Source organism: Centroberyx affinis, unplaced genomic scaffold (genome assembly GCF_046629955.1).
Source record: "Centroberyx affinis isolate AG114_WGS23_722 - 3 ecotype Tasmania unplaced genomic scaffold, CSIRO-AGI_Caff_v1 ptg001025l_1, whole genome shotgun sequence".
In the NCBI taxonomy this organism is placed as follows: domain Eukaryota; kingdom Metazoa; phylum Chordata; class Actinopteri; order Beryciformes; family Berycidae; genus Centroberyx; species Centroberyx affinis.
Genome location: NW_027279585.1, coordinates 49,875 through 71,074, shown reverse-complemented (window position 1 = coordinate 71,074; position 21,200 = coordinate 49,875). Strand labels below are relative to the sequence as shown.

The 21,200-nt window shown below is 41.0% G+C and overlaps 1 protein-coding gene across 3 annotated transcripts; it reads left to right on the top strand.

The window, feature by feature from the left end:
• Positions 1-1,354: 1,354 nt before the first annotated feature.
• LOC139646932 (splicing factor, proline- and glutamine-rich-like) lies at positions 1,355-19,699 on the top strand. 3 transcript variants are annotated; one of them, XR_011695497.1, is made up of 12 exons: positions 1,355-2,081; positions 2,975-3,166; positions 3,431-3,732; positions 4,415-4,510; positions 5,488-5,684; positions 6,052-6,136; positions 6,416-6,527; positions 6,646-6,694; positions 7,421-7,530; positions 18,745-18,795; positions 19,157-19,243; positions 19,577-19,699. XR_011695497.1 is itself a non-coding variant. In XM_071522730.1 (10 exons), exons 1-10 carry the CDS (start codon positions 1,473-1,475, stop codon positions 10,117-10,119), a joined length of 1,860 nt encoding a protein of 619 aa, XP_071378831.1. In that variant the 5' UTR covers positions 1,355-1,472; the 3' UTR covers positions 10,120-10,681. The 3 variants fall into 3 exon arrangements, 2 of the variants coding, with proteins under 2 accessions (XP_071378831.1, XP_071378830.1); XM_071522730.1 differs by lacking the exons at positions 18,745-18,795; positions 19,157-19,243; positions 19,577-19,699 and adding an exon at positions 10,009-10,681 and having other exon boundaries at positions 2,978-3,166; XM_071522729.1 differs by lacking the exons at positions 18,745-18,795; positions 19,157-19,243; positions 19,577-19,699 and adding an exon at positions 10,009-10,680.
• Positions 19,700-21,200: the final 1,501 nt, after the last annotated feature.

The following is a 21,200-nucleotide window of genomic DNA, read 5'->3' as shown; positions in this document are numbered from 1 at the left end:
TTGATGAGATGCATTTTGTACAACTCCTTTACCGGCAACTGGGAAAACATAAGGATGGCATTAAATTCTCCACCTACATGCAGAATTAAGCTGGCATTTACTGAACGTCTCACTGTGTCGATCTGTGCTGTGGAGGTTGATGGACCCTCCTCCTGGTAATGCCCAGCCACGCTCTGTTAAAAAGGATAAGAATGTGCAGGTTATTTGTCCATTCATTATTTATTCTCATCACTTCAGTGTAAATGTCAAACTCCAAATTCCACACAAGAATGTAAAGAAATGTGAATGGGGAGAGAACTATCAGTAGCTACCATACATAATATTAAGATGTATACCTATGTAGGCCTCTCTGAATCCCTCTCTGTGGCAGCAGACAACGTGTCTTCTTCGTCATCATCATCATCATCCTGTGATGAAGACGAGCATTCTGTTTCAGTATACTTTAAACTACTATATGTGGCAAGATCTCTGGAGTATTGAGTACTTACAACTGCAAGGAGTCTATCTCAGGGTTAATCATCTCAGAGTTCAGGGTTAGACTCAGAGTTTGTTGAACCTGCTTTCTGGAATGGACCCCTGGATGCAGATCAGAACATGGGTAAACGTAAACTAATGAGGCAAACAGACACATTCATACACACACACACACACACACACACACACACATATATATAAATATATTTTTAACCATATTTTTATTCAGGGATAGCAAAGTATGGACATACAGTATATAATGGAAGAGATCAGGCATAAACTTACCCCCATATATTTTAACCCATATATTCACACACATATATTCTGTAGGCCTATATAAATATAGTTTAGTTCAGTTGACCCACCATTTATTTGTGGAACAGCGTTTACCTCAAGGCTGACATAAATCTGTTACGTAAATTCATAGCATTCATCATAGCAAGCACACTGATCAAAATTATGGAGTATTTTAAGGGAAAAGGTATAAATAAATGTTTTTTCTGAAAAATATAACTTGTTACTATTGTTTGCCTAGCAATGGTCAGTAACAGGAGGTCAGAGGTTACCCTCCTTTTTTACCACATGCATTTTTTTTTATCAGTACTTACAATAGTAGGCCTGTATGTGTAGCGTAATATGTATAGGCCTCTCTATATTTGAATATTTCTATATTTAAGTGTGATGCAATACAAATAGTAGTAAATGAGAACATTTCCAGCGGACCAAAGAAAGAGTATCCGGTTTTATTCATATACTTTTGGGCGTCATTTGAAAAATAGAGTCCACTCCCCATCCTGAACAACAGACCAATGAAGCAGACAGGGCGGATCCCTCTGCTTTGTTACGAAGACAACTTCTGCTCGTCGCCGTCGGTCGCCATTTTGAGAGGAAGGACGACCTACGTTCGACCAACACCGGAAAAAAACGGCCGCAAGACACACGAGTCTTAACGTTTTTCGTATTTTAATTCGACAGTTCGGTAATTTAAGACATCCTAAATGTCTCGGGATAGGTTTAACAGAGGTCGCGGCGGTGGTATGAATAGTTTCCAGCCACGCAGGGGCGGCCCCGGCGGCCCGATGCGAGGCGGACTGATGGGAAACCCAAATTTCAGGAGTCACCCTTTCCAGAACCAGAACAGAGGAGGACATATGGGCAATAATTTGAACAAGCCCCCCAATCAGGGACCACAGACGACCCCACAAAAGCCACAGCAGCCTCCGTCCTCTGGAATCATCCCCCCGCCGACTCCGGGCCCGGCTCTCACGATGAAAGGCCCGATGCAACAGCAGCAAGAACAGCAACAACGAAAACCGCCGACCCCCGCGCCCCAACCGAAGATCCAGTCTCCCCCGCCGAAACCAAATATATCGTCGCCTCCACCGGGCCAGGCAAACAAGAACCAGAATCAGAATCAGCAGCAGAAACCACCGATGGGAAATGTTAACGGACAGCAGCAGAAGCCGATGCCCCATCAAGGCCAGAAGTCAATGCCTCAACAAGGCCAGAAATCAGTTCCCCAACAAGGCCCGAAGTCGGTACCGATGATTAAACCAGAGCCGAAGGCCACAAATAACGCTTCAGCCACGGCAGTAGACCAGTCAACGGTTTGTTGTGCTTTAATTATATTTTTGTGCTGCGTGGGGTGTCGACATTATTTTTGTTAACAGTGTTTTGGGATAATTACTTTCTTGCAACAAGCTAGCTAGCATCGCTGTTGTACAGTACTCGGGCATGTAGACAAAGCAAGCTAGTGTTGGAAAACCAAGAACACGCAAGATTTGGAGGTCGGAGCAGCCCGAGCGGGCGGAGTTTCACCATAGGGCCACTGAAACGGCTGTAGATGTGTAGTTGCCTCGCTACAGTGTTTGGCGGGACTAGACGGAATTGAAAACGTGCGCCCCCAATGTGAGCTAGCTTCGATTATCCGCCATCTTGTGTTAAATCCCTGCAGTCGCAGTCTAGCCACATAGCCCCCCGTTTTTCTGTTGTAAACTCAAGAACACAGCGGTTGTAGTTGTTGATTCTGAATCGTTTTCATCAATTTTGTTGATGCGCATCGTGCTGGCTTGCCAGAGACGGTGTTTAAAAATATCGGTCATGTTTATTGTCCCTATTATCGTATGGGGAATAGGGGGTGGCCCTATTCCCCATACGATAAGGGGACAATAAACTTGACCGATATTTTTAAGGGAGTAGGGGGCATTGTTGTTAAACATGTATGTTTGAGGATCACAGCTGGATTTGGCAATTGTGTGTTGAAACAAATCTGGCTTTGCAGTCTATTGTCTGTTTAATTAACTCTTAAAATGATATAGATAAAAGGAGGCCAGACAATTCAGTGACTTCCAACACGTTTTTCTTTCATTCATCTCCAGTGGACATTTCCTGTTGTATTCAAATTGCCTGTTTTTGTGTTCTTGCTATCTGAGTATGGTGTTGTGTGTTCAAGTCTGGGGATTCATGAGTTGATTCTGAAATAGTTATTTTAATTCATTAGCAGGAACTGAGGGCAACATTGTCCATGCTGCTGAAACCTGGTGAGAAAACATACACACAGCGGTGCCGTCTGTTCATTGGTAACCTGCCCAACGACATCAGTGATGACGAGTTCAAGAGGCTCTTTGCAAAATATGGAGAACCCAGCGAGGTCTTCATCAACAAAGGCAAAGGCTTTGGCTTCATCCGACTGGTAAGACACGTTTAAATTCAGCCTATTGTTGTGATGATACCAAGTGTCATAGCTTTGGTTCTATTAGAATTAGGCTATTACACCAGTATTTACAAGCATGCCTGTTGGTGAGTGCAAATTTTACACCACATAACACATATTACCACTTCTGGAAATTCATTGTAACATTTCTGAAATCCGGTACTGTAGTGTTTTTATATATAGGGGCCCTGGGTAATGATAATTCTCTATTTAGTTTGTTAATAGTTTTTTTCTTTGTTGCAGGAGTCCCGCGGACTGGCAGAGATCGCAAAGGCAGAATTAGACGATACGCCGATGAAAGGCAGGCCACTGCGCGTTCGCTTTGCCACACACTCTGCAGCTCTGTCTGTGAAGAACCTGTCACCGTTTGTTTCCAACGAGCTCCTGGAAGAGGCCTTCTCACAGTTTGGGATGGTGGAGAGGGCGGTCGTCATCGTAGACGACCGCGGGCGCTCCACGGGGAAGGGCATCGTCGAGTTCGCCTCCAAACCTGCTGCCAGAAAGGCCCTGGACCGCTGCAACGAGGGCGTCTTTCTGCTCACCACGTAAGTGCAGTTGGAATTTGGGAAATATCTGTTTTTGTGTCGGCTATGCCATGAACACAAGACCTGCTAAATCTTTAGATAATTATAATAACTAATATATTTTGTTCCATGGGATTGTGTTTAAAATTATGGCTTTGTGTCTGTAAACTAAAATAGAATTATAGAATCTTTGATCTAAAATGGATCTATAAAAAAACAATGTAATGTTCAATAGAGCTGCAACGATTAGTCAATTAATCGATTAGTTGTCAACTATTAAATTAATCGCCAACTATTTTGATAATCGATTAATCAGTTTGAGTAATTTTTTAAGAAAAATAAGTCAGAATTCTCTGATTCCAGCTTCTTAAATGTGAATATTTTCTGGTTTCTTTACTCCTCTATGACAGTAAACTGAATATCTTTGGGTTGTGGACAAAACAAGACATTTGAGGACGTCATCTTGGGCTTTGGGAAACACTGATCCACATTTTTCACCATTTTCTGACATTTTATAGACCAAACAACTAATCGATTAATCGACAATGAAAATAATCGTTAGTTGCAGCCCTAATGTTCAATGTATCAATCAGTCGACCACACCGTAACACATTTTGTACACAAATAAAAAGATCAAGTAAAATCTTGCTTGATAATGCCTAAAAACCTTGATTAACCATTAACATTTTCTTTGTCTTCACAGGTCGCCCCGGCCGGTTGTCGTCGAGCCTCTAGAACAGTATGACGACGAGGACGGTCTTCCAGAGAAACTGGCACAGAAGAACCCCAGATACCAGAAGTAAGCATATCACTGCCCATTAGTTTCTTGCATGTGCTTAGTGTGTCTTAGTTGTTAGATCATTTTTGTGCTTCTGTTGAGTGTTGTGTGGAGGGGGTTTCACTGTGGCCAGGTGCAGAATGACCCCTTTTTGGTCTTTGTTATGCAAATGATTCAATTCAAATCACTGCTAGGTGACCAGCAGATGGTGCGATGTGGAAGTGGGGGGTTTTGTGGTGGCGGCGGGGGGGGGTGGTTGGTTTTGCAGCTGTTACAAATCAATACACTCTTCTCTACGGAGCAGCAGATGTTGATCTATGTGGATGAAAGGAAGAATTGATACATGACACTGGCAGAGTTTGGAAGAAATTGACTTCATTGATCCCTGAGGGGAAATAGAGTCATTGCAGCAGAAAAGTGAAGAGATGTAGGTTGGTGACACATCTTCTGCTGGTCACCTAACAGTGAAAAAATATAGATAAAATAAAGGATGGTAAGAGTTAATACTGGCTGAAAGAAGTCTTACGCTGATGGCCAATTACAACGGATTTGCTGCTGTCCCGGGGCTAAAAAAAAAGTATGCACTTGTGCTACTACATGGTGCTATGTGGTCCTTGAAAATCCTTGAAAGTTTTGGGATTTTAGAAAAATAATATAAGGCCTTCATCCAAATTCATCATTCCTCTCCATCCTAGGATCAACAGGAAACCCTCTAATGAATATTTGTGTTGTTTGACAGAAGTTTTAGAATAGATGATTTCGCTATGAGTTCTTGACTTGACAATGTCATGAGTAATAAATTAGGCCTCTGTGATGTTTAATATTGGTCAATATCATGTCTTATCCAAAAACATGCCAATTTTAAGCCCTAGACATATGCCATACAAGACCTTGAAAGTCACTGAATCCTTCTTTATCCCTTATCATAAAGCCCATTTCAGCGGTACCCTGATGTAAAAAAAAAAGTCTCATATTTGGCGTTTCGACTGTGTCTGCAGGGAACGAGAGGAGCCGCCCCGCTTCGCCCGTCCAGGCACTTTTGAATATGAGTACTCCAAGCGCTGGAAGTCTCTCGATGAAATGGAGAAGCAGCAGAGGCAGCAGGTGGAGAAGAACATGCGTGAGGCCCGCGAGAAGCTGGAGAGCGAGATGGAGGACGCTTACCACGAGCACCAGGCCAACCTGCTGCGACAAGGCAAGTGTGCTGCTGCAGCTGTCAGGCTGAAAAGAGGAATGACTCAAAAGACTGCAACAGTTACATTTAAAGAATCCGATCCAGTTTTGAACACTGCATGTCAACAAGTTGCGCTATAATGTTTCCCCTTGCTGGTGTGCTTCATAGAAGTCTTGTCAGTTATGAAGGTTTTTATGTAGTATTTCTATTTTTGTGAAAAGATAAATTGTCAGTCACCATTGTATCCTTGTATGTGATGGACTGGAGTTTTTTGAAACGCATATTTCCAACTGTCACCATCACCAGGGAGGATGTGTGTTACCGGACACGGGGGCATGTACCGTTCTAGAGCTATAATTAAATTGGTTGGTTTCATGTTTCCGTGCAGATCTACTGAGGCGGCAGGAGGAGCTGCGGCGAATGGAGGAGCTTCACAGTCAGGAGATGCAAAAGAGAAAAGAGATGCAGATCAGGTATTTATGCGCATTTGAATAAAATTCTTATCTGGTTGTGCATTTGGAGAGAAAACAGCCATTTATGGATCTTGTCGTCAACACAATGCTTCTCGTTACCTCAGTGTAAAGGATGCTGTGTAGCTCCCATATGCAGGCTTTGCTTCCATAAATTGTAAATTTGTTTGCCAAGTCCTCCCTTTTTTTGATAAGATTTTTCCAAGATGAAATCAAATCCATTATCATTTTTGATGTTCAACCTGGCTTATTTCTAATTGAATATTTCCTGTTGGTAAACAGACAGGAGGAAGAGCGTCGCAGGCGGGAGGAGGAGATGCTTCGCAAGCGGGAGATGGAAGAGCAGATGCGCCGCCAGCGTGAGGAGAACTACAGGATGGGCAACTTCATGGATGTGAGTTAAACTGCACGATGGAAGAAAAAGCACTAAATACATAATGAGTTACGTGATCTGATACCTTGTTCATATTTGTGTGGTTGAATAATGGTTTTCTTCTGTTTTTTTGTTGCAGAGGGACAGGGAAATGAGGATGAATCCTGGTGGCGCCATGGGCATGGCTGGTAAGTAATCCGTTCAGAGTTATTGTATTCATTTGATGCTTAAAAGGGAAGTTTTATTAGATGCATTTTTTCCAAAGCCATCTTTTATAAATGATTCAGTCTGCTTGCTTTTCACATGCTTACAAGCTTCATGACATTCTCAGGTTGGCTATATTTCCATTAGATGACTTCATTGCATTATGTTATTGATGTCAAAACATAGTTTACATTATCACCATACACCCATACGGTCCTATTGGTTGCACATAATGTTGACAGTGAGAATTTATTTTTCTAATATTGCACTCATAGTAAGTTGCAAGTGGCTAAGATGTACTGCTGTTTTTCATTTTAAATGACACTATAAGGCAAGGCAGCTTTATATTTATTGCACATTTCATACACGGAGGCAATTCAAAGTGCTTTACAGAGTAATAAACAATACAGTAAAGGTAAAAAATTTACAATTAAAAAGTGCAAAAGTACAGACAAGATCCACAAGATCAAAGACTTAAAAAGTAAACTAGTGCAGTTCAAATCAAGTGAAATAGAAAGATAAAAGAAAAGACAGTGCAAGAGGATTAGAAAAGTGCATTAAAATCACATTTAATCCCTATTTAATGTCACATAGAGTTAGATCCAAACTTTTTTGACAAAAAGGCCCCATAAGGACTTTCTCTGACATCTTTCTTTCTCTGACATCTGTTTTTTCAAATGTGTGACATGTAGTCATGTTGTCCCTGTTAGACATGTCCTTTGGTACGCCCAACCAGAAGTTCCCCATGGGCGGAATGGGCTTTGAGGGACAGCAGGGAATGGGGGGACCCTCTCCTGGAGGCATGATGCCCAACGAAATGGTAACGTATCCCACTGAAGGGAAGATCAGTAGTTGACTGTAGTAGTTTGTGGTTGGCTTTCCGTCTTGTTGGAAAGGCTGATTTTTAACCGTGAAGGCCAGCTGGCCGAGCGGGAGAGCTGTGAATATGAAGGATTTGTGCTCCCAGCTGTCTTCAGACGGCTTGCTCCTTGTTGAGTCTGACAGATGTGCTGCCCGCCTGATAGGGTTTCAGTGGCGAGCCGAGCCCCCTCAGTCTCCTTCACCAGAATCTTGCTGCTGTCCAGCTAAGAAACCGTCAACCTGCACTAAATCATAGGGAATTGCTCTCTGCGAGCTGTAGACAGACTTCAGTGGCTCTGCTCACTCTTGTAAGACACAGCATTTGTGTAGTGGACCGCTATTGCAAGCCCTGTCTCCTGTGAGCTGGACAGGCACTTCTCCTAGCAAGAGGAAGAATGGCATCTACGTGTGTTTTTTCTTTTTTCTTTTTTTAACAATTTGTTGAAAATATGGGTATCTAGCTGTAAAACCACTTTTCCATACTGTGCCAACACCGTCATGCATCAGCTGTCATGAGAAGGAATCAGGTGGTATATGAAGAAGCTATGTGTATGTTAGGGTGGCAATGTGAAATCCTTTGCAAAGCTCCTCTGTGATATGAAACTACTTTTGTGACATGAAGTAGGGATTCAGCTCACCTCCTGCACCTTTTCACAAACTTCTTTTTTGCACCTGAGCAATTAAAATATTTTTAGTGCAGGTTGACAGTTTAAGGCATTACATCTTATATTTGAATAAATTGTTTACAAATTGCAGACCACAACATTTTTAACTGATGGGGGCAGGCATAGCCTTGTGACTGTTCCCGTTGAGGCCTATGTCATTGTATACTGGATATGAATTCTTCTAATTTCATATGCAACCTAAGTCTGAGTTAAAGATCTGTGCTACTGGCAGGATCGTAGTACTAATCTTGGCTTCATTGCCGGTTTACAGTTGACAGTAAAGATGGCAAGATGTGTGTTTACCTCATAGGTCCTCATTATTTCCACAATTGTGTTTACCTCATAGGTCCTCATTATTTCCACAATAGTTTTGACCTTTTGAACAAACTTTGGACAAAACGGACCAGCTTTTATTTTACTTTGTTTTGTCTTTGAGAAAATAGTCTGCTTCACATTTGTAGCTTTTGACAAATAAAGGCTAATATTTGGTAATATTAGCTTGGTATAATTCTACAGACTTGCTTTGGATTCAAAGCAATATTAACCCATTTAGTGATTTAATTTTAATATTAAGGGGTTTCACCTCAGACTAAAGCCTGTAAGAACAAACCTTTTGAATTGATGGAAGCAATGCAACAGGTCTACAACCCATGAATTTGCAATATGTGTGGAGCGAGACACACTGTGTAGCCTATATTCACTCTTCTGTGAAGCTCAGAAGTATTTGATTTATTTATCAGGCTAAGCCAGTTGATGTTTGAAGCTCCAGTTCATGACATCCTGTTCTTAGTTTAAAACGTATCTTTAGTTTTACAGTTCCATTTGAATTGTGGCCAAACCTGTTGCCTAGTTGTGTTGTCGAAGTCTGCCGCCTCCAGTGAATTTGGGTGGTTTAAGGGATTCACTTGGACTCAAGCTAATCCGGTTTCACAAAATGTGTGTGTCTGTGAATTAACATACAGTGCACATTCATAAACAAATGACTGTTGGAAAGGGTGTTGTGCTGAATGTCCTGTGTAATGTTAAATTTCGTTTTGCCAAAGTGCCAATATTCTACAGATGTGTTTCTGGCGCAGTCACAGTATTTCCATATTAAAAGATCTCTTGCTGTTATTAAAAACATGAATTCAGCAAAGACCCAGCATTATTTCAGTTAGTCCAATCTAATTGAAGCCTGTCAATTCTTCCTCCCTAAATTATGTTCAGAAAACATTTGAAACCCAACTGCATAAAGTCAGGCTCTAATTTGTTGCAGTGAGACATAATTTATTTTGAACCATTTTTTTTCATTTTGTAAATCCTAAATGTTAATGTAAATACTTAAATCCTAATGTTAACACAAAGCATAGGGATTTTGTTTTGCTGGGGCTTGATATACTTCACCCACCCAGAAGTTTTGGCATTTAACTGGTTAGCATGCAAAATGCTACACCTGATGCCAGTAGTGGAGGAATATAGACTCATCTTTTGGCATGCACTGGAGGCCATGCTAGGGAGGCACTGACTAACGAAAGCATTACCCTTTCTTCCTTCTCCGTATGTAACCTGTGGCACCTGTGGACCTTCATATTGGAACGAACGGTACCTTCGGCTGTGTCTCCTGCTGGTTGTGTTGTAAATCTGCTGACAAACATAAAACAAACCACCTCTCTTGCCATACCTTATACCCCCCTCCCCTGCCTATGGACATGAACTGTGTGCTCACGCACTCGCCCCATCCCACTCATAATTCCCCTCACCAATTTGCCTCCTTGGCAAATCGCGCCCCACAGCGCAACGAGCGCTTCCCCCAGGGCGGTCCTAGGGGAATGGGTCCCGGCAACCCCGGGTTTGGCAGGGTCCGCGAGGAGTTTGATGGGCCTGCCAAGAAACCCCGCTTTTAAAAGCAGCTCAGTGTCATTCTCCTAGCAGCGCTATTTGTGTAGATTCTCGGAAACAAACATGTCGAGTCATATTTGTTGTATTTAAGTTTAAATTGTTGCTGCATTTTAGCCTCAAGAGTTACTCATTTTATGGCAAGTTCGATATTTTCCATTTTTATTTTGTTATTTTGAGTAGTGTGGAAAGATAGATCACCCACTTGTGATCGATTAGTTCTTTCTGACCCATGTATATTTTCTTTTCTAGTTGTATCATGCTCTGTGAGTCGTCGTGAAATGATAATTGTAACATTTTTCTCACCTTTCTATCTATGGCTGTGTTTTGTGCCAGAAGTTTGAAGTAAAGGCATGTATTGCAATAAAGACAAATTGGTTCTATTGGAAAAAAACCTTAAACATTTATTCTTAAAACAAGTTAAAACGTTCCTACCACAAGCAACGTACTCTTATCTTCCAACAAGAGGTTATTAAAAGGAAGGGAAGGAATTGTACAAATGAGGATAGCTGACTACATTAGTTTTTGAATGACCTGGAGATAAAGTGTGCGGAGAACTGAACTACACATTCTTTTCACTACGTCACATCACAACCTCGCAGTCAGTCACTTGCACACACGCTGTACAGTTGTGTGTGTGTGTGTATATAGACTTTTGGAGACTGGAGTCGGGTATTAACATTGTTAGTCATTCTGATTTGGGATTGGTAGTAGAATTTCAATCAGTTCAGTTAGACTTACTTTTTGGTACAATATAAGTTTACAAAGATAAAAAATATAAATGGCAGGAACCAATAAGGGAGTCTTTAAAGAATCAAATCTTGACGAAGGAATTATTAAGGAATTGACGTCAGTAAACTGGCATGGCCTGGGGCAAATTCCCAATCCCAATAGGTTGCTGAATAAATTTGCTGTAGTGTGTTTCCAATCGGCAGAGGCCGAATTTGACCACTGCAAAAGGTACTTAGTAAATGGTCATTCATGCAGTATTCAAGGCATTATCAGTCACCAGAAATGGAGCCAAAAAAATTTGGGAGCTGATGAAACCACAAAATCCCAATCCCCCTATTTTTGTTAAAAAACACCACTATGGTAGAAAGAAGCATATGTTGCACCTGATTGCGACAAACAGACCATCCCCAAAAATTACGTATTACTTATGTCAAAGTGCCCAATTACTATGCATATGTTTCTACTTGTCGTTGATTGAAAGTATTATGCATTTGAAATTTTACAATGGCATCTTGTAGGCTACATGTTACACCAGTGTAATATTTGGGAGGCAGCTTCCATTATAGCCAGTGTTGGAATTGATATCAGAAAGTGTTATGGGCTTTTTAGACGAAACACAATAGTCGCATGCAGCCTTGCACCACCTGTGTAGAGAAACAACACCTGGTGCTCCACATGTAACCATAGAAACATCCGCTACCCACAGCCGTGTAGTCGCTACAAGATGCTTCTAACCAGCTAACGTTTGCATATGTTTACATAGCCATATATAACTACTAGATTGTAACGTACGTACCTGATAGACCCACTCATACAGTGACACTTTGCCATGCAAAGGCTCTCTTGTTAATGTCCCTTGACTGCTGCTTTACTGCTTTAATGCAAGCAGTCGTTTGGGGAAATCACAGACTGCTGGAATTAACTTTTCCTCCATTTTCCTCCAACACCGTAATGCTGTAACTGCCTGTCATTGAAAACAAATCATTATCAGGCAGCTGTCACGTCTCGTCTAAAAGCCTTTAATCCTAATCTCCTGTAGAGGCAGCACTTCACCACCACAGCATTTATTGTGCTGGAAATGTTAGAAGAAGAACATGGGAATTACAAAGTTTTAAAAATTGTTGGTGCGTAGTGGATTGCCCTGGCTTTCAGATACCTGAGCAGGGAGAAAGGCTTGGAGATGACCCTGTTTGGATTGGAGTGTATTCCTAGTCACTACTGATGAACCTTTTCTTCACCTTTTTTCCATTTTTGTGGTACTTACTGTCAAGAAACACTGTTGGATTTTTTTTTAAGTCACATGGAATGGAGACAAGCCAGATGGGGGAGGGTTTGGATCAAGCTTTAAAAAAGTGGAAATCTGAGCTTGATTTTTGATGAAATGGCTCTGTTAAAAAGGAGTTTTTTGAGTTCAAAGATGGGCTGTGCATTGTCTTGACAAGGGCACTTGCCAAACAATACCGTACCATACAAAGTGTTGGAGAGGGGGCAATAAAATGTAAATACACAGCAATTGCATTGAAATAGAATGGTTATATGCATTTTTTGAATTCACAAGCTTGATGAATTTTGTAGAGAGAAACTATTATGTTTAGGCTGCAGAACTTATTTTATGGCCTCCTTGTAGTATCTTTACATATACATTTATTAAGTGGTGGAAATCCGCAAAGACCTCACAATTTGATTTCATATTACAGGGCTATGATTTGATTGAAGAATTCTCAAAATTACAATTTTGGATATGATTAAGAACTAAGAGCAATTATTATTTTACTGCATCATTTGACTGCATAATACCTAACAGCATAATTATTACACTTCACAGCAACTTCATCTGACTGAAATCGTAGATTGAATGATGAATATGAAAGATAATTTTGACAGATTTTAGTTTTCAATGAAAATGTTTGCGCTTTAATCTGAGTCCAGTTTTTCCTAGGGCCACTTTTTCTCACTTTCTCAAGATGGACAGTTAGTGGCTCTGTATTAATCAGAGTCAAATTAATTGAAGTCACATTTTTCCTTTGGCCACTTTTTCTCACTTTCTCAAGATGGACAGTTGGTGGCTTTTCAGCTAAAAAAAAAAAATTGAATCACCTGTATAGTGCTCTTCTATTAACAATGTAGTGCTCTTCTATAAACGATGACTCCAATGGCTAACTTTTTGGACATTTGGATTTATAAGATGATTTCGTTGATAAAATAAAAACATCCCATAGTAGTGATTTCTGTAGAAAACTAGGCAAAAGGCCAAAGACCACCAATACATTGGAGTCTGTATTGCAATTGGATAGGATTTTAAAATGTGTAAATCTGAAAAAGAAATAAGTGGCTATGCAGCTAAGAAACTTTTAAATTAGTTATGTATACAGTGAGATAATATACAATGTACAATTTCTGGATAACAGTTGGCTATTTTACGATTTTTACCTGGCTAGAAAAAGCATCCCATAGAAGAGATTTCCTTCTTCACATAGCATCTGAAAACCCTGCAAAACACGGAGGACTACAAATACTTGGATGGATTTGGTAACACAATTGGATACCACGAAGTGTAAATCTGAAAACTTGTTATGTTATGTCTGTGTGTTGGTGTTATGTAAATTTTTTCTTTAACAGGTTTGACCATCTTGAAAGATTTTGGACTATGAGAAGGGAATTTCCAAACCAAGAAATCCTAAGTCAATGGTACCCACAGGTTTAATACGATGACCATTCAACTTAAGTACTGAAAAAGACTCCTGTTGGTGTGGGTTTGTTGATGAATAGCAATCCCTCTAGAAGACTGCATAGGGCCTATGTTTGAAAATTTTACATTTATTGATTGATCGTGGTTTTATAGGTTGGTCTTATGGTAATTTTGGATGTTAGGGACAACATTTGGCCATTCTACTTTTCGCAAATTTCACCAGTTAACAAGAGTCAGCTGGCACTGTGCCAAGCATAGAGAAGGACTACAAAGGAACTATTACAGAACTTGAATGGATAGAACGGTCAATCCCATTCAAATCAACGTTCCAGGGCAGTCGGAGCGGCAGACATTGTTATTTGTGCTGTTGTGCTAGCTTCCATACGAACCAACTTGCGGCAAGTTACTGAGGCGAGAGGTTTTGCAGTAAGGACCAAAGGAGCTTCTCCGTCGCCTTGCTGCCATGGATTGCTAATATGCTAATGTTGACTAGAAGAGAAGTACAATCTTTGATAATGCTACATTAGCCTTGTCGCTAACGTCAGCTTTCAGTTGAGTTTTGACAGTTTGCTAAGCACTCAAGCAACAGACTTATCTGCACAGTTCTCAAGCAAGTGTGACACGTTACGGCCTTAATGCCCAGACTTGCGTCGTCACTATAGCAACTAACCATTAAAATTCCATAATCGCCATTTTATGCTGTGCTAGCCAAATTACCATGACAAACAGTGGAAGGACCGTTCTGTCCATTCAAGTTCTGTGGGAACTACATACAGTGGTACGGAACAAGGATGTCCCTTATTGCCAACACATTTTGACCTAGTTTCAGTGGCACACACATGAATGCAAAGGTACAACACTGAGGTTTCTGTAATAGAAACTCCAATCTCAAGATTATTGTTTTTTTTTAAATGCAGCCACATGGTATTTATTAACACCCCTGCTCCTTTATATTATGTGAACTATTCTTACATAGCATAGATTAAACGCTGCTGGGACAAACTGCATGGGGCATGGGGCGGGGGCGGGGGGGGGGGGTCTCTTCTTTTAGTTGACCTTTTAAATGAATTCTTGCACTGAGCCAGTTTTAAGTGAAGTTGAATTTTGATGCTTTTGGTAGAAAGAAAATAGGTGGCTACTTCCCTGGTATTATCTTACCTACCTCATCTCTTCAGCAACCTACCAAATGCAGGAGTCCCATGCACCTTACCGTTGAGGAGAGAATGGCGTGCTGTGCATGTGTGTTTGTGCGAGTGTGCTACATGTCTTTAGTTACATGAGGGGTGCGGTAGCTGCTGTCAGCCAGCTTGTCACAGACAGGCTGCCCCATTCCACAGTAGAGGCTCTTCCCGGCATTTGGGTTACGTTGACGAGTAGTTCTGCAGAAGTCAGTGGACAGTAAAGCCTGGACTTGTTTGCACTGCAGCCAGAGGTATGCTTACACAGATCAGCTGAACAAGTAAGGTAAGTGTCCCATCCATGTTTACGATTTAAGATGCACAGATCCCCTACAACTTAACTCCTCTCTCTGTCTCTCTCCTTTCAAATACTGTCACAGCTCGAAGTGACACCTACAGGGCTTCTGGCATCACACTTATGAAGAATGGAGTCACAGTGCAGATCTCTGTTCTTCTACCTCGTGTGTGGACTTGTGGCAAATCGATGTGCGTTTTTAGCTCGTATGGTGTGTGTGTGTGATTACAATACTTGGGCTTCCATGTATGTATGAAAAGCATTGTTGTGGACGGCTGAGTCACTGGTTCATCACTGAGTTGTGTAGACAATGGGCCTCATGCAAGAACATTTTCGTATTCTTATACTAAATTTCTCTTACTTTTTTCGTGAGGTGGACTCGTACGAGTGTGCCACGTCAGATTCACCAAATGCTCGTATCTTCAGAAAATGATGATGTCGTAAATGACCTGGGTAAACATTATGAATTCCACCCATTCTAAATGAACACATGAAAGGCCCTGCTAAAGCCAAGGAATGGGGAAAAATAACTCTGTGCGTTCCCTTGCGATAAACAACTATAGCATTCCTATACATTTTACATGAACACTAAATAAATATCACAACAAAGCTATAATTCCCTATCGGAATATTATAGTGATACTACAGAAGACAAAAATACCATGATAAGGTCACTCACTCACTATTGAGTACCACAGACACTCTTAAGTCTCTATTGGAGTATTATAGGACTATAGTGATTTGTCGTTAGGGCGCCGTCACAGAAATAAAAAAAGAAATGGCTTGACATGAAATTAGATGCAAAAAGCAAGGCGATCCATGACTGCAACAGGAGGGCCAGGAGGAATTCAGATGAAAGAATAGGCCTATACCTGCCATAATTGGCGATATAGCAGTGTCATGTGTCCAGCGATGTCGCCCTGGACAGCGACTTGCACCTCAACCTGGTAAGACCTAAATTTAGATTCACTTGCACTTACCCACATTAAAGTTATCAACTGGAGTAAAATAGCCTATAAATCAGATTTATCTCCCTCTATAATGTATTTCCCCCAATATAATCTAACCTTGCCTTTGTCTCATCTGAGTGTTTGTCAAATAACCTGGCAATTATTAGTGTTTTTTGTTTTGTCTTTGTATTGAGCACACTTATAGGCTACTAACCCACATTGATACTTCTGAGATTTTATGTGGCTCAGGTAAAATAAATTACGCACCACCTTCTTTTGAAAAAGCCATCAATGCTCAACATGATTATACATTACTTTACAGTGTCATTTATATATTCAAACTCAAAGTGACAGAGATACAATCCATTAGTCAGCAACAAAGTTGTTTTTTTTGCTTTGGAGAATGGCAGGTTGATTGTACATGACTCATACGACAGGTCTAGACACTCGGACATTTTGTTTGTACCTAAGAGAAAAGTGTAAATAGGAGAAAATTGGTGAATGCGGCAAGTTCTCTTAAATCGCGCGTACGAGTGATTTTAGAACAAATCTGTTCGTACGAGTGGTTCTTGCATGAGGCCCATTGTATTGACCTTGGCAACACAGAACTGCAACATCTGTTGTCAGTACTGTTTTATTCCCTCTATCTTGGGGTGTAAAGTGGCGCTAATCGTGCAAAGACACTGATTTGGTAGTGGGTTGGGATTTCTTTGCAGTTTATAAGTGAAAAATGTCACATACCTTTTGGGTCGGTCTGGGTGGGATTGTGAACATTCATGAAAATCCTTATGACAGAAGTCAGAGATGCATAGTTTTTGAAACGCATGCATCATGCAGTATACCTGTACTTTGGTCCTAACACCACAAGCTCTGCAACCTTTGTGTTTTTTTGTAAATGGGGTTGGGGGTGGGTCTGATGACTCTTGAGTAATGCTTAATTACTTCAAAGGGCTGCTCATTTCACAATCTAAACTGGTTTTCTCAGTTCATAAACTAAACTTTTTCATGCACTTGGAGCAGTACTCAAATCCATGGGTTATTTGATGAGTGCATTTCTTAGGGTTTGAAGGTTGGCAGTTTCACTGCCCTAATAACTATTATCTATAGGCTCTAGGGCTGTCAAATTTGAATTTGCTTGATATTGTGAATCACCTTAAGCATCAACATTGAGCCAGTTCCTTTTCAGGAATGCCTAGATCCTGGTATTTCATCAATAGATCGGTTACCACAGTCGAGTCTTGTATGGGGGGGGGCATGATTAACTTGGTTTTCAATATTTTCCTCAACATTTTCCTTTCCTCCATGTGCAAACAGGAAGTTATTTTGAATCGTTAATTTTGTATTTTATGTAGGCCAGTACAAGATATTGGGCACCTATAGGGGATTGACTACAATTTAGTGGGTATTTAGAACAGTTTCATTTTGGTGTGATGGTTGGTGGCCGGGCGAAAACCTTCAGACATAAACCTCCCCAGCAGCCACAGGCTGATGCATCCCAACACTCTGCAGCCACTCTCAATATTTTACCATTCAACTATAACTATACAACTCAGAATCTCTTTTCAAACAGATTAAAAAAGATATTTCGCTGGTGTTAAATTTCCATCCTACTTGGCAGTCAGTGGTTTGTGGGACAAAGGCAATATATTTGTAGTTTTTTCCCTGCAATTACATTTTGTGGGATCAGTCAACTCACTGTATGTAGAGCCATGTGTCAAAAAAGACTTTTCTGCACTTACCAACACTTAATTAGCTCAAAATGGCACTTGGTTTCTTTTCCTCTCTCTTTTTAGTACTTTGTTCATATGTTGATTTTCTACCTGTCACATCTGAGTATCCTTGTCATGCCAGTGACCAGCCTGCCATTTTGTAAAGAGTACTCCGCAGTACATCAGGACTGTGGCGATTCCCCTCTGTTGCTTGTACATAGGAACTGTCTTGTAGCTGTAAAGAACAGCTTCCTGGAGTATGTGGTGCTCAGCAGCTCTGTTGGACCTTCTTGTGAAAGAGCGAACTACAGTATATCCAAGCAATGCACTGAATCCAGCCCTCGAGGCTGTCAAGATGTGTCTGTCTGCACTGTGATCCATTTTCCGATTAAATCCTCCGTCCTGATTGGCCAAACTGTTTCTCCATTTGCTGACTCGGAGTGTGATGCCAGAACTACCCTCTCGGCCTCCTGCGGCCTCTTCAGGGACGGCAGTGCCCAAGGTCTGCAAGCCCGACACTGCAGATGACTAAGTCTACTCCTGTAAAAGGTTACTGTCCTGTTAAGGTGCGACTCCCAGCTCACTGGGGGTTTTGCAGTAACATTCCTGACGTGTCGAGTACGAAGTCAAGATTACTTGGCTTTGTCACAGAAGTTCCTTCCCCTGAGGTTTGCAAAAGATTTGAATGTCGCGGTTGTCATGCATTTGTCTTTGTCCCCTCTGCAGTTTCAAAATGGTAAATGCACCTCAGACTGCTAGATGGCTTCTTAAACGACTCCTGTATTTGAACTTTGTCACACTATTCATACCACATACTTCTCTTTACATTGAACTACACATTAACAGTTGCTTACATACATTTAATGCATGTCCATGACATAATCTTATAACCTGAAAGTATTTAGAATTGAAAGTTGTTTTTTTAATCTCCTTTCTCCACATGATCAAAGGTCACTGCCTACACACACATAGATGCACACACACTGTTAGCCTTCTCAGGATGGCAAACTCACATTAGTAAAAGTACAGAACTGCTGACCAGTGCTCTACCAGGCTCTCATTGTGTGTCTCTCACTACAGGAGCCTCGACCAATAGAGGGAGGCTGAGAAACCGCTTGCAGTGTAACCATGGTAAGATCATTCGCTGTTAAAACGCAATACATAGGCATTGTTCCCAAAATTTGAGTTAAAATGAATAAATTTTAAATGGTATTATTCTGTTAGTAACCTAGTGACCTATTCTCATTTTTTGTAAAGTGCCATAGGTTGCTTTGATTTTCTGTCATCTTGCAAGAATGTGTCACCTTTTTTAATCTAATTTCCAAATGATGAATTTCTCTTTCTGGAATGAAACAACATATAGAAACCCAAATCCCCCCCACATGTTCTTCTCCCTCATATTAACACCTACTACACTGTTACAGGCCCTGGCAGTGGGGAAAAACATTAACTAACTAACAGCTTCTTCTCTGTTATATTCTCCCTCATGTAGGTAAAATGAAGACTGCTGTCTGACATAAAGCCAGAGCTGCAGGAGCCCGAGGGACCGCACTGTGCTGACGCCAGGATGACCTGCATGGTAGTTTCTCTGCAGTTTATCATCCTCATTTGGGTGTGAAAGTGTGTGTGTGTGTGTGTGTCTGTGTCTCGTAGAAGTAGGCCGTCACACTTGAGAAAACAGGCCACATTTGCATTATTGCACAAGAAATATGTCAACTAATGCTCAGCAAAAAGCTTGCCTTGTAAAGCGGTGTCTTGTAGTGTTAGATTCAGACTAGTTGGAATAGACGGTGTGGCTGTGGCAAAAGTATTTCTCCTAAAAGATACCAATAATTTTTTACAAACGAAAGACTCATTTATTTTAATAATCTCCACCTATTAATTTCCTGTCTTGTCTGCTTCTGTCTGACAGAGCTGAAGGTGGCAGTGCAGATGTAATACAGGAGCCGTCCAGCAGAGGACAAGCAGCCGGTCGTCCAGTGGATGGACTGTTTTCTCTTGCTTTTCAGTTTAAAAATAAATGCTTTAAACTTGAGTTTTGTTGTGTTTGGATTGATTACAAACTTGGTGCTGATGATCACCTATTTATGTAGTTCTGAGATAAGTGTCTGTGGGGAACTTGCATTTTAAATCAGTAGATCCATCTTTGTTAATATCAAATTTGAAGTATATTACACTTTATATTTGCATACAATAAGTCAAATTTAATAAAACAGGCATGTCCACAAAGGGCAGTACAGAGCAACAAGGGACAAAGGGGCAGATTGAACAACAAGAACGAACATAAGTTTTAAGATATTTGGCCATATTGACACATGCCATTTCATATGCATTTATTCATAATCCTCTAAAATTATGCAAATGCCCCAGCTTGCCACAGAGCAGTTGATTACCCAGCACCACAGCTGGCCCGCTCACTTCCCTCTCTGCCCTGGGTCGGAAGCTCCTTGAGGACAGTCCAGTTACAATTAAGGGTAAAGGTGCAATGTTTCCACTGCCGGATCACACATGCATCCTGCCGGCTGGCTGTCAACCCTGGAGCAGCTCCAGCCCCGAAGCAGCAAGACGATCCGCTGGAGGCTGGAGGCATGGGCCGGCCAGGGGAGGCTGGATGTGGGTCGGTGGTGTTTTGTCTGATCCGTCCTGGCACTGGATAAACTACAGAAACAACTTTACAGTACAAGTCAAGTTTATTTCTACAGCCCTTCATCACAAATCATATCTTAAAGGACTTTACATGAATGAGCCTACCTAGATCTAATGAATCAATCGCAAAACAAAATGATGCAATGCAATATGAGAAAATATGACAAAATAAAACACAAGGAGACAAAACAAAGCACAAGACACAAAACAGCATGTTGAAAAGACTAACGAGCCAACTTAACCTACATAGCCTAACCTAACCAGCACCAGCAACCTTAGACTCTCAGTGAAGACAAGGAAAAACACCCAAGAAAACCTTGTTCAGAAAAAAGAAACCTTGGGTGATTGGGTAATTCAAAGAGGGATTCCCCACCAGAACGGCAACAAAGATGAGATAAGAAAGCAAATAAGAGGAAGAGGAACAACTAGCTTCCAAAACAACATGAACATGCCTAGGAGTTTATATTGCTTTTCTTTAGGGGCAGTATGGCTATTTTAGACATTTCCAGTATGAAAATTAATATGAAACACCATGAAATGTAATGAAGAGAATAAAGAATAGGCCTGTAACCCACAACGGTGACTGCAACAAAACCACAAACACATCGAAAAACAAGGCGTGCCAGTGACTCTTTTGTCCCAGTGGCCATAAACAGACTAAATCTTTTAATGTAATGTGAACTGGTTCTCCTTGACACTTGGCACTTTATATTGTAGCTCTTTACTTGGATTGGGACTTACTCATATGCTTTTAATACTTCAGTGTGGTAGGAGTGACTCTTATTTTGGCCTTGATCTGTTGTTTTCTCTGAGTTATGTGTTGGTTTTTATGTCTTTTATTTATAGGATGTCTTTGTTTTTACGTGTTCTTGTAAGTATTTTAAACTCTG

Bases quoted from the DNA above. Each gene is read 5' to 3' on its own strand.
- LOC139646932 (XM_071522729.1), top strand. From the start codon at position 1,473: ATGTCTCGGGATAGGTTTAACAGAGGTCGCGGCGGTGGTATGAATAGT. The intron at 3,733-4,414 runs GTAAGTGCAGTT...TTGTCTTCACAG, and splicing joins GGCGTCTTTCTGCTCACCAC to GTCGCCCCGGCCGGTTGTCG. The intron at 4,511-5,487 runs GTAAGCATATCA...CTGTGTCTGCAG, and splicing joins AAGAACCCCAGATACCAGAA to GGAACGAGAGGAGCCGCCCC.